General features: G+C 47.8%; 1 protein-coding gene across 12 annotated transcripts in view; it reads right to left on the reverse strand.

Annotated features, from left to right (window-relative positions):
- Positions 1-5: 5 nt before the first annotated feature.
- BCL2L13 (BCL2 like 13) overlaps positions 6-18,600 on the reverse strand; it is a 51,202-nt gene continuing 32,607 nt past the window's right edge. For 3 of the 12 annotated variants that reach the window (XM_027540878.1, XM_027540879.1, XM_027540880.1), the window contains exons 5-7: positions 18,345-18,414; positions 13,474-13,617; positions 6-2,094 (exon numbers count right to left, since the gene is read on the reverse strand). In XM_027540878.1, the coding sequence (XP_027396679.1) occupies positions 1,378-2,094; positions 13,474-13,617; positions 18,345-18,414 (931 nt within the window). In that variant the 3' untranslated portion in view covers positions 6-1,377. The other 9 variants (XM_027540885.1, XM_027540884.1, XM_027540883.1 and 6 more) reach the window with 9 other exon arrangements.

An 18,600-nucleotide genomic window follows, 5' to 3' on the forward strand; every position in this document is an offset into this window, starting at 1 on the left:
CCAAGTTTTGGTGATGGTGATAGGTAATGTAATTTTATTACAAATTTCAGGATCTAAAAAGTAACCTGTTACATTGACTAAGGTAACTCTGAGATGACCCGTCTCAGGCACGGTCCTGTTAGTGACTCAACCTCGGGAGAAGAGACACAGTCCCCCCGCCCCCCCTGCCATGTGAGGCGCAGGCCGTGCACGGGGCTATGCCGTATCCCCAGCACATGCCGACCACAACCTCCGTGGCCGTCGCTCTGGCATCTGGGCTGTGATGAGCTCTGTGTGAGCCTCCTGCTGGACTCTGAAAGACAAGCAGGAGCCTCAAGGGTGGCCCCTCTCCTGCTTTTTAACTTCAATGGTATTTAGGAGACTGTGCTGAAGAAGAGTACGTCCCCTGGGCTGAAGCCCAGTATGGGAGCTCTTACTACAAGCAGGTGACAAAGAGGGGCCATGTGACCAGTGAGAAATCTGCAGCCAGAACCCAGGCGAACCCAGGCTACAGACAGTGACCGCTGGAGAGACACCCCACCAGGTGGCCACCAACAGAAGGGCTGCAAGCCACCTCAGGGGGTCAGCCAAGCTACCCTCCTGCTTCTGTACAAGAGACAGCTTGCCCACAGTCATGGGCAGGGCCTGGGTCTCGTCTTATATTTACTTTTTAAAAGACTACAGGCAGCATCTTTATGAGGGGAGCCGAGGGAAGCATTGGGCAAGACCTCTCCACGGGCCGGCAGGGACCCGGGCGCGGAGGGCAGGGCAGTACCTGAGAGGCGGTGGAGACCGCAGAGCACTTGGGCTGCGGGACCAACGGGAAGAACAGAGGAGCCCAGAGTAGGGGTCGTAAAGCGCACGCTCTTGGCAGAGGGGAGGCTCCAGGCCGGAGTGCGTCAGCAGCTGAGGGGCCCACAGCCAAGCCCTCCTGCCTGGACCCCCAGGTGCCCACGAGAACCCTCTGCCTCTGAGGCTCTCACGGGACCCATTACCCCGGGGACGTTTGGCAACATCGGGGGGTGCTGTCACCAAAGGGGAAGGTGCTACGGGGGCTGATGGGGGAGGCTACGCACCCTCGGGGGCACAGGTGCTCACAGCCGGGGTTGCCCAGATGCCACAGACAAGACTGAGGAAGCACTTGACACCCTAGACCCTGAATCTCAGAGGAACCCAGGCCAGGGACCGCCCAGCAGACCGCGTGCACAGCCTCTACCTCAAGCCCCGGCAGGTGGACCGCCCCTGCCCTGCTGACCCAGCTCCTCACCCCAGAGCGTCCTGCGGATGTCCAACCAGCTGCTGCCCATTCGGATTCAGTCGAGACAACTAAAACCCTCCTTCTTTCTCCTGGGTCCCGAGTCCTGGCAGCAGGTCACGGTGGACCCCGAGGAGGAAAACCTATTTCTTCCGCAGAGCCAGTGCCAACCCGACCGCCACTGCTAGGATGGCCATGGCAGCCGCCCCTCCCAAGAGCAGGAGGGACCTGCCCTCGGGCAGCGGGCCGGCCTTCTCGAGGTCGCCTGGGCGGGGCCCTACCCTGAGTGCCCCCTGCCCTCCAGTGGCCTCTTCCCGGCTCGGCGGGGCTGAAGGGGGCTCCACTGGGGACTTGGGTGGCAGGACCCCCTTCCGCTCCGGTTCAGAAGCTTCTGCTGGGGCTGCTTCTGCCTCCTCTTCACCGAGCTCCACAAACAGGGACGTCGTGGGACTGGCCCTGGGGACGGCCGCCATCAGGGCAGGGGCCGGCGCGGCCGCCTCCCCCACGCCCTCGGGGATCTCCTCCCGCTCCACGTGCACGATGTCGGAGTTGGAGGAGTTGTTCTCGCTCTTCTCTGCGGCCCCGTTGCTATCCAAGCTCTTGACCTCCTCGGGGTCCACTGTGACCTGCTGCCAGGACTCGGGGCCCAGGGACACCGGCAGGCTCTCCGTGTGCCAGCTCTGGCTGGCGGACAGTGACACGGGCAAGCTCTCGGCCTGCCAGGAGGCCGTGGCCGTGGAGGGCGACTCCGGGGGACTGACGTGCGTGGAGCTGTCGCTGGGCAGAATGTAGATGTCGTTGCTGTCCTCCGCGGCACCCGCGGGGCACTCCTCCTCTGACTCCAGGTTAAAGACGGTGCCCTAGAAGAGGAGCACGTGGTCAGCACAAGGGCACTAAAGCAACCTCTGCGAACACACATCAGGAAAACTCCCTCCTAAGTTGAGCCTGAGGAACAAACACATCATTTACAATGATGGCGTTTCTGGACTGAACACACTCGCCTGCAGACCAACGCAGAGGAGGAGTTTCCAACAAGATGGTTCTCTAAGCACGTCCTGAACGCTGCATCAGCAGAAAGCTGATGCACATCCCATTCGACTTCACACACACTTAACACAGTAAATAACACGGCCCGGCAGAGGAAGAAGCACAGGCAGGCAGCTGGTGCTCCAGGCTCACCACTGGCTCAGCAGACCAGGACAATGTTTTGGCAGCGGCTGGGGAGGCAAGGGTGAGTGGGAGCCTGGCCCAGGAGAGGCCCAGAAACACGGAGCAGGGGACTGAACAAGCCTGGAGTGACCAGGGAGGGGCTGGCAGTGGACAGAGGGCTCAGAGCTACGGCCTGAACTCCGCTGCACGGGACCGCTTGGTCACAGATGGAGCTGCCCCCATGGGCGGCACAGGCTCCTGCCCTTCCACTGGTGGGAGCCACAGAGAGGCAGCGTGGCCGTGGCCACGAGCTCCGGTCACAGGGAAGAACGGACTCAATTTTGGTGCTTAACAAATTGACTGTCTAGACATGAAGACGAGTCACGCGTTTCACGTGACACCGGCAGCCCTGACCAGGGGCTCATGTTGGAGATGGACGGGAGGTCTCGCCGAGCCTGGACGACACCACAGATGGTGACAAGAGGCTGCAGAGTGTATGCGAGCACACTGGCTCCCACTCTGTCAAGGAGAATAATTCTGTTCTTCAGCCAAGACCAGACCCTTTCTGGTCAGACATGGTTAACTCCCTGCGTCCTTGTCCTTAGAGTCACATCTGCTGATGCTCTGCGCACCACTGGTTCTGCAGTCACAGGAGGCATGGCTCCACTGGGCTTGGAGCAGCCTCATGACGACCGTTCAAGCTGACTCCAGAGGCCCTGAGAGTCAGCGTGCTCCCGGAAGGGTACTCCCAGCAAGGGCTGAAAAGAGACCCTCTCACAGCAAAAAAAGTGAAAACAGTGAAAGTTGCACAGTCGTGTCCAACTCTTTGCAACCCCATGGGACTGTAGTCTGCCAGGCTTCTCTGCCCATGGGATTCTCCAGGCAAGAATACTGGAGTGGGTTGCTATTTCCTTCTCCAGGGGATCGAACCCAGGTCTCTTGCATTGCAGGCAAATTCTTTACCAACTGAGCTACTAGGGAAGCCCAAGAGTTGGTTTAAAAAGCAAAAGCAAAAGAAACATAACAAAAAAGGTAAAAATTTTAATCCTCAGAAAGGAGACTTTTGCTAATTTTTGTTTTTGGCCACTGGGCATGTGGGATCTTAGCTCCCCAATCAGGGGTTGAACTGCATCCGCTGAAGTGGAAGTGTGCAGCCCTGACCTCTGGACCACCAGGAAAGCCATCCTGTGATGGTACTGTTTTATTAAAGGCTCGAAGCCCAAACAAGTGAAACGGGAATTTCAGAAGTTCCATTATGATGAAATGAGGGAAAAGTTAAACTAAGACCGCATTTAGTACAGTTACTTTTCTCTTCATTTTTAACAACTCAAAGCTGAAAGTTAAGAACCTTCTGTCGCTATCTAGTAGCCTTCTTCACCACACAGCACTATCAGCAGGGCTGTCAAGACAACAGCGCGGCAAGAGCCAGGGGCTCAACACCAGTCAGGCTCAGCCGCTTTTTCCCTGCTGTCGCGGACTCCTTACAATTTATTTCTGTATATTGGTCGTGACATTTTAATCATGATTTACCCAAAATTTTGTGCTTTATGTAAAAAATTTTAAAGAAAGAATAGATGATCACTGAAACTTTTGCTTCTGGTCAGCTAAAGCAAGAATCTCAATTGGAGGCCCCTCCGGCGACAGTCACGGTCACTACTGGAGGGCAGGCTGTCTCAGAGAGAAGGCGCCAAAGAGAAGCGGGGGAGGTCTTCACCTACACGCAGCACAGCAACAACTTCAATCACTTTCAGCACAAAATACTTGTATCACTGCAAACAGCGGTATCTTTAGTCCCACTGACACAAAAACACAAAGGAATAAATTCAAGGGCTCAAAAATATAAAATTAATTGGGACCAACAAGAGTTTAACAGAGAACTGTGTTCTGTTTAAACAGATGGCGCCCAAGAAGTAGGAACTCGCCCAAGGTCCCTCAGCTACTGTGAGAATCGGGCAACCATGTCCTTCTGAAGACCGGACTTAATTCATTTTGCCGTCAAAATAAGGAAACCGAAGCACCGAGGAGGGTGCACACCTGGCCTGAAGCCCACGGCGGGGGCTGGTGCTGACCGGGCGGCTGGCTCGCCTGGGGGTCCGAGCCCCCGCCTCCCACATTGGTGCTTTTCCTGAGTTTACGGCGAGAAGTAACTGGAAAATGCTATTCTTGGTGTTTCCGTCAAGCAAATACAGAATTTATGTTCAGGAAATTCTTCAAGTAAAAAGGAAGGCAGAGAAGAAACTGAAATATCTGAAGGGACCACAGCGGAATAGGTGGGTACAAGTGAAGCGGACTGGGATCACCCGGAGAAGCACCTCGAAGCTGCAGCAGCGCTCTGCCGCGTCTGCATCGGCCGCACTGCTTCCCTTCTACTCCCATTCACACAGGTACAAGCTGCTGTGCCACTTCAGGCACTGCTTCACTCGCAGGGCCACAGCTGCCGAGGAGCTGATCCCCTGAGGACGCGGGGTAGGCTCTCAAGACCACACTCCCCGGGGAGCTCATTCAGGGACTCACCCCACCTGTCACCCCAGCCCTTATCACCAAGAAGATAACACAGACGCCTGCTCCTCTACACTCGGTCAGACAGGGTACTAGCAATCAAAAGGCTCTGAGATCACTATTAATCTAAAATTAGAAAACAGAGGGACTTCCTGGCAGTCCAGTGGTTAAGACTCCACAATCCTGAGGCAGGGGGCCCAGGTTCAGTCCCTGACTGGAACTAAGACCCTGCATGATGCAGCCAAAATAATAAAATAAAAAATAAAACTACAAAAACAGAAAAAGAAAACAGAGTGTGAGAGAGATTTATATTAAGGTAACTTTCCACCTTAATATGATGACTAAGACCCACAAAGGACACATTTAAACACAGTGCAGTAAACACCCACACTCACACATGAAACGAGCAGATCTCGCGAAACACTGAGCCATTAATACACTAAAATTATTTCAGCTGCACAACCCCCTGAACTGACTTTAGATCACAAACTGTATGTCACCTCCCAGTGTGAAAATTCAAACAGATTCCGACCTAAAAGTTCCCAAGTCTTCTGATGTCCTTGATTCAAACAAAACCTTTTTGAGGTTTGCAGTTCTTAAAATAGAAATGGGAAGCTTCAAATCAAAGAAAAAAATACAAAAATTAATTTTATTCAAGCTATTTATTATTATTATAGGTGACAAATCCCCCCATGATCTAATCTTTCACAGTGAGGTTTGATTCACAACACATTGTACAACCCCAAGGAGAAGCCTGTCCCACAGTGACCCTCGCAGGCGCAGAAGCTGGGGCAGGCAGTCCTGCTCACAGCTGGCTGTGCCCTGACCACTGCCCAGCAAAGTGAGAACCAACACTTGAAGGAAACTTCTATCAGACTTGGGAAGAAGAAGAAAACACACACACTAGAGATGCGTCTGAAAACCTGATACTTGTAAAAAACGTCACGTGTTCACAGAATACTCTCATACCATCTGCTCCTCCATATTGTAACAGATGACACTGAGGCTCAGTGACATTAAATGAATTCCCCCCAAACTCAGGGCTAATGACTGGCAGAGCTGGGTCCACAAACAAATCGTGATTCCAACCTCCCCTTCCCGAAGCGTGTGCGCACACGCACACACGCCCCCACCCTACTGTCCCAGTACAGACCAGCAGTCACTTTCCACATCTCTCTAGAAAGCTGCTGCCGGTCCATAAGATGTGTGCTCCTGACTGTACCCCAACTGACCCCGCCTTCCCAGCCTCTGAATACTGTGACACTCCCCACAGCACAGAACGTGCCGCCCAGCCCTTCCCATCTGCCTCCTCAACCAGACCTGAGCTCACAGGAGGCCTGCTTCACTCAGCACCCAGAAAACCTACCCTGTAACTGAGGAACTAGTGGGGGCTCAGTGAGAACAAAACAGAAAACCTTCCCAGGGGCTCAGACGTCTCCACTCTACCCTGCAGTGGGTTAAAAAGCTCAACCACCAGAAATCTCAAGGACTGTGCGAGAAAAGAGGAGATGACACAGGGCCAAGGGCTGCCCTGGGGCTGGAGGAAGCCAGGCGGGCTGGGGGTGGGGGCACAGGGACTGCCAGAGGGAAGCCCCACAGTTCTGGGAGTCACCCCAGACCCCTGCTCTGGGTGGGCGAGGGCACAGGAGCCCCTCTGAAGCAGCCAAGCACCCCGCTCTCCCTGACAAGCTCTGCCAGCAGGGGAAACCAGTTAACCACCGCCTGACCCCAGAGGAGGGAAATGCCCAGCACTGCCCCACCCTGGCCATCCGTGCCATCTAGGGAGGAGGGAGAAAGAGAAGCTCCTGTCAAGTTCAGGGGTGGGGGACCCCACAGGCTCGCTCACCTGCAAAGTCCTATTTACAGGCCTGCAAACTCATCTCCTCCTGATGCCTCACCACGTCACCCAGACCTCCGGACGCAGTTCCTTCTATCTGGGACAGCAAGCCTGGCTATCCAGAAAAAAGGACAAGGCACAGCAAAAAGAACGTACACCCACGCCAGAGCCAGACGTGGCAGGGATGCAGGAGTTTTAAGCAGGCTCTTTCTGGGGACTTCCCTTGTGATCCAGTGCCTAAGACTCTAGGCTTCCAAAGCAAGGGGCAAGGGTTTGATCCCCAGTCAGGAAACTAAGACCCACCTGCCTCATGGCACAGTCAAAACTTAAAAAAAAACAATAAAACATCTGTTTTACAAAAATGAACCTAGGCACCTATTCACTCAAAACAGGTCACAGGGAATCCCCGGTGGCCCAGTGGGTAAGGCTCTGCACTTTCACGGCTGAGCGCCTAGGTTCGATCCCGGCGTGAGAACGAAGATCCCACAAGCCATGTGGTGCGCGGGAGCAGGGGCGGATCGTACATCTAAATGTAAAATGCAAAACTCTGAGAAAATGCCACAGGAGAGAAGCTAAAAGATCGTGGGCCTGGTGATGACTGTTTAGAAAGAAGGCACAATCAATGAGAGAGGTGAATGAAAAGCTAGACTACTGAAGAGAGAATTCTGAGAGAATGAGAAGAAAAGGCACAGACTGGGAGAAAATACTTGCAAAAGACACATCCAATAAGGGACTGTTACCCAAAATAACACAAAGAACTCTTAAAATTCAACATTAAGAAAATAAACAACCAATTTAAAAAATGAGCCTGGGACTTCCCTAGTGGTCCAGTGTTTAAGACTTCGCTTCCAATGCAGGGGATGTGGGTTCAATCCCTGGTCAGGGAACAAAGGTCCCACAAGCCACTTGGCAAGTATTCAGTGCTAACAAGGAAAGGAGGAAACTCAAATGCATATTACTAAGTGAAAAAAGCCAATGTGAAAAGGCTACATACTTTGTGTCTCCCAACAGTATGGTCTTCTGGAAAAGCAACGCTATGGGACAATTCAGAGGTCAGTGGCTGCCAGAGTTCAGAGGGAGGGAGGACAAACAGGGGAAGCCCAGAGGGTTTCTAGAGCAATGAGACCAGCACTCATGGGACACATGTCACCATAAATTCATCCCAACCCACAGAATGCATAGCCAGCATCACCAAGAGGTCTGGACCCTAATGTAAACTGCGGACTCTGGGGGATGCTGGCGTGCCTCTCAACAAGTGTAATGGAGGCTCCATCTGGCCAGGGCTGCCAGCGGGAGGCTCTCCTGTGTGGAGGCAGGGAGTTAATGTGAAATCTCTGCACCTTCTGGTAAACATTTCCATAAACCTAAAACTGTTCTGCTGCTGCTAAGTTGCTTCAGTCATATCAGACTCTGTTCTAAAACCTCTCAATTCAGTACAATGGCAAATCATCTCAAACACAGTACAATGGCGGCGGGGGGGGGGGGACACTTGAAGACAAAATATTCATAAAACAAGACCTAGGACAAGCAAAGGAGAAGGCAATGGCAACCCTCTCCAGTACTCTTGCCTGGAAAATCCCATGAATGGAGAAGCCTGGTAGACTGCAGTCCATGGGGTCGTGAAGAGTCAGACACGACTGAGCAACTTCACTTTCTCTTTTCACTTTCATGCACTGGAGAAGGAAACGGCAACCCACTCCAGTGTTCTTGCCTGGAGAATCCCAGGGACGGTGGAGCCTGGTGGGTTGCCATCTATGGGGTCGCAGAGTCAGACACGACTGAAGCAACTTAGCAGCAGCAGCAGGACAAGCAAAACTCCCTGCAGACCTCCAAAGACATTTATCCCAGCCATTTCTTTCTATGATTCAGACAACAAAGAATCACTTTTCTTTCTTCAAATCTCTAAGGCCAACACCTGCCTTACAACTCACTACACAGGGTCACCCCACCGACTACACTACACAGGGCCACCCCACCGACTACAGCTCAGTACACAGGGCCACCCCACTCACCCCAAGTCACTGCCTCCTTCACTGCCTCTCCTGCAGGTTTGAGAAGCCAGCTCCACTTCAGGAGCTCACGTTCAAGCGGCTGCAGACAGACACAGCCGGGGAAGTCATATGACAGACCTTATGTAACAGACATGCACCACCACGTGCCCAGTGACCCTCCTCCGGGCCGGTGTCGTCAGGACCTGTCAATGCACGTCCACACCAAGTGCCTGGAAGGAAATGCGTGCTGACGCTTTCTGTCAGAGGATGTATTTTCCCCAATTAGCCAGAAAAGCATGCTCTTGGTTTTAAATACAAAAACACAGGGTACTCAAATGTAACAGTGTGAAATACAGATTGGGCACTCACATTTATAAAGGACACATTTTAAATATTAACACACTAGTCACTCATACATACTGTTCTATTTTAAGCGTACAGATTTTAGTTGAATAAAATATTTTATAACAAATTATAATTACCACCAAAGTTTGAGGCACTCCATCATAAAGAAATAGAACACTGAGAAGGGGATAAACAATGCCCCCTCTACGCTCCTCCTCCTCCATCACAGAGCACCATCCAGGCTAGGAAGGTCCCTGGGGGAGCTGCCCACGGGCAGCAGCAACGACAACAGCAGGAGGGCACTGGGAACCCGAGGCTGGAGCAGGGCATCCTGCCTCTGTCCACGAAAGTCACGGGAAGGGCAGGCACGCGGGGAGGGCTCTGCTGGAGGCAGTGGCAAGAGAAGCGGCTGCCACCGTGACAGCCCTGCCCCCAAGGAGATAGCAGCAACTGTGTCTGCCGTGAAAACCTCACCAGCAGAGCCCCCACTCCCACAAGGGGAGGCCGTACAAGGAAGGAGGGAAGGTGATGCTCTGAAGACACGTGCTGACAGTATCTGACCCCCCACCCCCCCCACCCAAGGAGCTCCATCCGAGGTGCCTGAACACTCACATCTTTACAAAGGAGAGAGAGGGAGCCGTGAAAAAAGGGGGCACCATCTCTGCAGAATCTCTCAAGGTGTCTCCCCTCTTCCCTCCTGGTGTCTGCTTCAGGGCTGGGCATCTACACTGGGGATGTTCCTACAGCACCCACCCAGGGCAGGAAAGCTCCTGGTGAAGAGAGGAGGGTCTTGTCACAAAAGTCTCTTTGAACCCAAGACCACTGTCAGCATGATCTCACCGACCTGACCCACACCATCTACTTTGATGGTCCAAGTTCCAGCAAGCTCAAATCCAGTATTTCATTCAAACTCCAAGAAGCATTTTACTAACCTCATTCCCTTTTCAGCCTGTTAGACACTCTGAATGCTAAAAGGTTATCTGATGATATGAAGGAATTATTTTTAATTTTTTTGTGATGCAATAATGGTATTGTAATGTAAAATTTTAAATGAACCTTATCTTCAGAGATACACAGTGAAATCTTTGTAGAGAAAATTATAGGATGTCTGGATTTCGCTTCAAAATAATATTAAGATGGGAAGTGATTAGGCCAAGACTGATGCATGACTGGCAGTAAGTCAATGGTTGTTAGGACTAAGGGATGGGGCTCATTACATGCACTTCTCTGTTTCACATATACTCAGAATTCTGCAAAAGAAAACTCTTTTTATAAAAGTAAGTAGTGTAAGGGATCCTCTATGACCCACCTCCCAGAATACTGGAAATAAAAGCAAAAATAAACAAATGGGACCTACTTAAACTCAAAAGCTTCTGCACAACAAGGGAAACTATAAGCAAGGTGAAAAGACAGCCTTCAGAATGGGAGAAAATAATAGCAAATGAAGCAACTGACAAACAACTAATCTCAAAAATATACAAGCAACTCCTACAGCTCAATTCCAGAAAAATAAATGACCCAATCAAAAAATGGGCCAAAGAACTAAATAGACATTTCTCCGAAGAAGACATACAGATGGCTAACAAACACATGAAAAGATGCTCAACATCACTCATTATCAGAGAAATGCAAATCAAAACCACTATGAGGTACCATTTCACACCAGTCAGAATGGCTGTGATCCAAAAGTCTACAAGCAATAAATGCTGGAGAGGGTGTGGAGAAAAGGGAACCCTCTTACACTGTTGGTGGGAATGTAAACTAGTACAGCCACTATGGAGAACAGTGTGGAGATTCCTTAAAAAACTGGAAATAGAACTGCCTTATGACCCAGCAATCCCACTGCTGGGCATACACACTGAGGAAACCAGAAGGGAAAGGGACACGTGTACCCCAATGTTCATCGCAGCACTGTTTATAATAGCCAGGACATGGAAGCAACCTAGATGTCCATCAGCAGATGAATGGATAAGAAAGCTGTGGAACATATACACAATGGAGTATTACTCAGCCATTAAAAAGAATACATTTGAATCAGTTCTAATGAGGTGGATGAAACTGGAGCCTATTATACAGAGTGAAGTAAGCCAGAAGGAAAAACACCAATACAGTATACTAATGCATATATATGGAATTTAGAAAGATGGTAACAATAACCCTGTGTACGAGACAGCAAAAGAAGACACTGATGTATAGAACAGTCTTACGGACTCTGTGGGAGAGGGAGAGGGTGGGAAGATTTGGGAGAATGGCATTGAAACATGTAGAATATCATGTATGAAATGAGTCACCAGTCCAGGTTCGATGCACGATACTGGATGCTTGGGGCTGGTGCACTGGGATGACCCAGAGGGATGGTATGGGGAGGGAGGAGGGTTCAGGATGGGGAACACATGTATACCTGTGGTGGATTCACTACGATATTTGGCAAAACCAATACAATATTGTAAAGTTTAAAAAAAAAAAAAAATAGTAGTGTAAGGGACTTCCCTGGTGGTCCAGTGGTTAAGAATCCACCTTGCAACGCAGGGGATGCAGGTTTGATCCCTGGTGGGGGAACTAAGATCCCACATGCCATGGAGCCAGTAAGCCCGTGCATGGCAACTAGAGTCCGTGCGCCTACATGAATGATCCCACATGACTAAACGAGGACCCAGCAGCTCAGATCTGACTCAGCCAGAGACCCACGGGAGTGACCAGAGACTGACAAGAAAAAGAGACCTTCCCCCAGAGAAAACACCAGGTGGTTGTGAAGAAATGTCATGGGAAGCAAGGCACAGATAATCCGAATCTCATACAAACTGTTCCAGTGTACAGGGGGAAAAAAGGAGACATTCTTCCCAACTGCAAATTCTTTTATGAAGGCTTAAAACTGAAACACAACAAGGAAAGTTACAGACAAGCCTCACTCATGGAGGCTGATATAACTAAATGGTGACATGTTAAAGGCACTCACATTAATATCAGGAAAAGGACGAGGATGGATTAACACCAAAGCTGTTAATACTGTGCTGAGGTCCTGATTAGTACAGTGCCTTTTTAAAAAAAAAAGACTCAAAGGAAAAAAAAAAACCTGATATTATTCACACATGGTGCGGTTTTCTATGTAGGAAACCCAAAGGAACCAGAGATAGTCAGACTCATAAGATAGCTGAGCACATGTGCTGGATAGAAAATCAATATGGAAAAATCAATTTGACAAAGGAGCCATAGTTATGTAAGATGCTAACGTGGGAAACTGGGGGAAGGGGATGTGGGATTGCTTTACCTTTGTAACTTGTAAATTTACAATTATTCCTAAACAATCTTATTTTAATAAATAATTATTAAAATTAATAAGTCTGACAATAGTAAGTGTTATGGAAGAGACAGAACAACAAAATTTCTCACATTAAAAAAATTTTCACAAGCTGCTGACAGAGGACAAGTCGGAAAACACTGTGAAAACAGTTGGGCGCTGTCTTGCAACTCAGAACATGTCTACACTGCTGGAACCAGAAATTCCTTCCCAGGCGTATGGCCAGAGGCACTCCTGCACGCATGCCCGACAGTGTTCCAAAGAGCAGTGCTTCCAACCGCAGAGAGGTGGACCTGTCCAGCAGCAAGACTGTCGTTCAATAAACCACCGATAAGCTGGGACACATTTAAAACCAAACGCCCACCAACACGTGGACTCAGATTACGCATTCGCAGAGGGAATCCACAGAGGGTGAAAACTGGTGTGGAGAGGGGAGAATCGTAGCCACGTCAAAGGCCTTGGCCTCGGCACACAGACAGACTTGGATGTGCACTTTGAAAATCTCTCATGGGGAGGGAGATGATAAGAATAAACATGTCTAAAAAGGATCCTCAGGAAGGAAGGAGATAATGAAAAAAAGGTGAGAAACAATGACCTAGATGAATCTCAAGAATATAACAGTGAATGAAAAAAGCAAGTTACAGAGGAATACATATGACACTATTTACATAAAGTCCAAACAAACAAGATAATACACTATCTGGGAATACGTGTATATTGAAGCTACAATTCAGACAGGGGCCGCCCCTGTATGTGGAAATCCAGGGGCGAAGAGGAGACCCCGAGGGCTGGCTGTGCTCTTCCTTCCGCGGGACAGTAGACACACAGTTGCTCATTTACTAGTCCTCATCCCTTGGTTACATCTGTGCTCTGTGCTAGTGTAAAATGTTTCATAAACACTTTTTAAAAATAACACATATGTACTCAGAAGTATTGCAAAATCTTAGTAGATTAAACTGCATGAATAGCCTTTCCATTGATCGCATTCAATCACAATATTAATACTGAATGATAATACCAATGAATTTAACCTAGGCTGTTAAAAACAACCATGAAAGACTTAATTTTTTTTTCTTAAAGAAAAAATTTAGAACCACCACTACAACTCGCAGGCACGTACCCAGCCACCCTGCTGGATGATGTACTCGGCCGCGTGGTCCTCCAGGAACGTCACGCCGAACTGCAGCAGCGCGCCCAGCGGCTCCTGGCCGCGTTTCGTCAGCTCCAGAAGCATTTGTCGTAGCAAAATCAGAGGCACCAAAATCTTCAACACAAAGATGAGGGAGTAAAACACAAACTGAAATTCGTACAGGTCATTCTACATGTTCAACTACTAGAAAACACATTTCGGTGCATGTCTATGGAATTCCCTTTTTATTATAATAAACAGTGACCTCAACATGAATTTTGGAGAAAACTGCATGTACGTTTTATACCACAGGGTGGTACAAATGTCATTATATGAAAACAACCAGGCCTCCGTGTGTGCACACACGCATGTTATGTGTAATTACATATGTATAGGAAATTCACTGAAGCATTAAAACAGCTAAAGACTGGAAATGACCCAACAGGCACTGTCAAATTTTGGTCATCCAGAAAAATATCAAGAAGCTGTTAAAATGAATTAGACTGTGCACTGCCCAACTGCCAAGATTTATCTTCAGTGAAAAAAGATAAAGCAGGGTGTGTACAATGATGGCACCATTTGCGTGAACACTGTAGAACCCTCCAGTATTTTTGGAAAATACCTAAGAAACTGGCGACAGTGGCAGCCTAGGAAGAGCGCAGCGGGGACACGGTGCCAACGCACTTTCAAGTGTGCATCTTTTGCACTTGGTGCACGCTGTCCTTGTCCTTTTATTACCTAATTGAACACAACACTTTCAAAGTCATGAACCATCTTACACAAGTCATCAAAAACCAGAGTTGTTAGTATCACTAATAACCTTATGGCTCAATATTAAAAAGTCATTAAAATTTATGACAGAGACTAACTAGAGTCCTTTTCCTTCCCCAAAATGCCCTGCATACTGAAGAGAACTAAGTACTTTCAGCTAACCATCTGCCTGAAATCCTTCTGACTACAACAACAAAAAGGACCGCCAAAGGAAATGAAACCAGTTTCCTGTCACTGACCTGCCAAGGTCATAGCTGAGGGATTACAATATATTTCTGCAGAAGAGGACAAACAGAAAAGACAATGAATTTATATCCTTACTAATATTCTTTGTTTTTTTTTTAAGTAAAAGCGGCTCCGAGGGAATCTCTATTAAAAAGTCTGAAAGAAAAATGTGGCAAACACACATCTTCCTTTTTGGTATTCTAAAAGAACTCTAGCCCCAGGTGCAGTCAAAATCGCTTCTCAGCACCAGCAGAGGGGTGCAGGGCTACAGACAGGACTCCACAAGGCTTTCTGCACGAGCAGACACCTGCAGCACTCCTGAAAAGAGGAGCACAGCTGCTCGTCCAGCTCCATATTCAGTCTCAGCTGGGGCAGGGAGGGGAGCTGTGAACCAGCCCAGCAGACACATCACACCAACCCCTAGGGCCTGGGGCCCTGCAGGCCTCAAAACATTCTCATTTCCCACAGTAATGTACTACATGCAATGTCTTAAAGTTATTCACATTTAAGCTCTACTGCCTCTCAGAAATGAGCCGCAAATGTTTCAGACTTGCCATATAGAGTAATACTCTTATTGTTTAAAATTCACCTCTTTCACGTATCAAGCGTAGCTGCCCTAGTTTTATGATACAATAATCTAGAGATAAGCCTGTAATCCTCTCACTGTCTTAACGTTAGTCCTTAACCGTATTCCCTCTGATTCACTATTACTTTTTACGCTGAAATCTAACCTTCTAGTCCATTCTTCATATAGCAACTGCTCCACCGCTTTCATCATTTGCTACTCTTTCCTGAATCTTCTTCATTGCAATTACATACTCCTTGAAATGCAGTGAGTGCAGAGGCTTCCTTTTGTAAGACTAGCATCTTCTACTTGGTTGATGACACTCTCACAGTTTATAACTTAGATCGTCTTTGTACAGTCATACCCACTGCCCTCTAACTGCTGTGGTCACAAAGCTTCACGGGTATTTCTACAACTGTTTCCATCAACTCCACATTTCACTATTCACAAGAGTTCTATATCATCTGTACACCTAATGGACAGCAAGGACATCAAACCAGTCAATTCTAAGGGAAATCAACCCTGAAAACTCATTGGAAGGACTGACGCTGAAGCTGAAGCTCCAATACTTTGGCCACATGATGCGAAGAGCTGACTCACTGGAAAAGACCCTGATGCTGGGAAAGATTGAGGGCAAGAGGACAACAGGGCAGAGAGGATGAGATGGTTGGATGGCATCACTGACTCAATGGACATGAACTTGGGTGAACTCCGGGAGATGGTTAGGGACAGGGAGGCCTGGCAAATACTATTCGTGAGCTTTGTTTGGATCTCAATTCTCAAACGAGCTTAGGAAAATATCTTCATGAAACTGGGAAGATGTGAATACTAAACAGGCTGTCTGATGATATTAAAATTACTGCTAATAATTGAGGTGTTGGAAATACACACTAATGTATCTACAGGGTGTGCGTCAAGATAATCCAGGGGAGAGTGGGGAACAGACGAACAAGACCAGACACAGGCTGACAACTGCTGAGGCTGAGGGACGGGTGCAAGTCCATCACACTGCGTGCTCCACTCTGTACACCTGACGTTTCAGTACAAGATTTTAAAAGATGAGTGATGTAATTTGCACTAAAAATCAACCAAAGCAAACGAACTCTTCCTTGCTATTGCACTTCCACAGTCTACTTGTTACCATGTGAGCACCAGGCACTAAACACTCTAGCTTTCCTCTCTCATGGTCATTTTCTTCTTTTCCTATAAGCAGATAAGTTCAGAGAAAAAAACCAATCGCCATGAGGGATAATAAAGAATTAAAGAATAACCCATAATTCTGAGATAACTACTATGGATTATTTAATATTCTGGCATACATTCCAATTATTTTCCTCAGTATATACATTCTACACAGCCTACATTTTACACATATACTTTTGAAAAAATCATTCTATTAATATGGGTTTGTGACCAGCTTTTCTTCCTCCAGTTACTTTGATTTAAAGAGCATTTTACCGAGATGCTTTTACAATCTTTACTCAGATGAACTGACATTCAGCTTGGAAACTGGGCATGCTTTGTGGACACTTTTTCATTTGCGCCTCATTTACCTACCAGACAGCCACTTCATATAGTGATGTTATATCAAAATTTTGCAAATACTTGTGCAAAATATAAAATACAAGATATGGGCTAAATGCTTAAATTAGCCAATCTGATTTTGACTGGGGTGGAAGGAGGCATTTCAGCTGCTTATGACGACAAGCTGGGCTCTTTTCTGCCCTAAGGGACTGAGAGAGCAGTGCGGGACCACAGAGCAGGTCCTATTCCAGGGGCTTCACTTCCACGAAGGCTCAAGCCTCGCGGAGTCTGGCCTGTGGTTCAGGTAAGGGACTGAAATGAACTAGAGAATGGGGTGGTGGAGAAAAAGGATGGGTGAAGAGGAAACATGAAGACTGGGGTTACTTTCATTTTTTTGGATAACCATAGGATGCGGAAAGGGAGACAAACAAGAGCTGACTGTAACAATCTTAAGGGCAATAGGATAAAAATGTAAGATAGGGGACAAGGCTAGTGATATTAGGGATCTCAATTATTTGCTGTTGGATATACAAAGAAATACATCATAACCAAGCTCACTTTTATTTATAAAATCTATTTCAAGTGTTCATAAGAGAGGTTTGCTTTATTCCATAAAGTAAGTGAAACAGATATTCTAACAACTCTTTCACAGTAACATAATATAACTCTAACAGCGACTGTTTGGGAACAAGGCTCCATGTGTCAAAGCTAACACAACAGCCACTGTTTGCGGAGTGCTCACTGTGGTGCCAGATGATGCCCTAAAACAAGCACTCAACACACATGATGTCATTCAGTTCTAGTAACACTTCTGAGGTTAGTGGTATGGTCTCCATGTCACAAATGTGAACATCAAGACCTCACCTGCTTAACTAACCTGCCCTAAGATGTGCACCTAGTCAGTGGCAAAGCTGATACAGAAACAAGTCCGATTACAGGCCCATGATGCTAATGATTATGCTCTAATGCCTTCAAAGCCTGTATTAAGGTGAGTAAAAATATTATACATCAATTAGATATATGAAGTCACACAGTCTGGCTTATAGCAGTATAATTCTCAGTAGAGGGGCTACTTATAAAATAACTGTATTGCACTTTCTCATCCCAAGCACCACATCACTAAGGGCCAGACCTCCTCCTGGTGAACTGGATGAGCCTAGACCACCTCTCCCGAGACTCTGCCTCAACAAGGTGACAAGTGGACCACATGGCCTGAAACAGTGGGTGAGCAGCAAGGGAGAGCAGAAAGACACCAAACACTAAAGTGGGAATCAGATCTCAGCTCCAGTGCTGGTTCTAACATGTACTGGTCAAGGGGTCTTAAGCAAGAACTTTTCTTTTATAACTGATTCTTCACCTGACCTAATAAGACAAAAGCTAATGAAGTCCCTTCTGCCCCCTCTGAGGGGACAGCTGCAACACTCAGATGAGACATGGCATGAGACACCTTGTCAACATCAGCACAACCAAGGCTCCGCCTGTAAGAACCCCAGAAGCCGTCCCAAATGGAGCCTGTGCTTTTCCCCAAAAACATACTCACCTGTGCACAAACAACCGTCTGGAGAGAAATGAAGAGATAATGGGGATTCAGGACAGATGGAAGGAAGATAGAGCACGACAGCACCCTCGGTTCTGGGCCAGCCTTCATCAGACACACCCACGTAACACAGCTGGGTTCATGGAACAATGAGCTCTCACACGATGCTAACAATCCCCTCCTGGACTTTATCATTAACACACTACAATCTTGTAACAGAAAAGATAACTTGGTTGATACCTTATTCCAGCCGCTGGCATGAACTGTGGTCTCCAGTGTACATTCCCGGTATGCCTGATATGTCACTGGCCTGTAGGGATTTTTTTTAAAAATCTGTGTCACAAAGAAGGAAAATTCTAAATTTCCAGATGAATAAATATACAGTCACTACTCTGCTGTAGAACTTGCACTAAAGTAACACAGATGATTCAACAGATAATTTTCTATGAGACTGGCTTTTACCATTTGCTATGCATTTTTCTTTAAGCATTCTCTA

Source organism: Bos indicus x Bos taurus, chromosome 5, assembly GCF_003369695.1.
Source record: "Bos indicus x Bos taurus breed Angus x Brahman F1 hybrid chromosome 5, Bos_hybrid_MaternalHap_v2.0, whole genome shotgun sequence".
Classification (NCBI taxonomy): domain Eukaryota; kingdom Metazoa; phylum Chordata; class Mammalia; order Artiodactyla; family Bovidae; genus Bos; species Bos indicus x Bos taurus.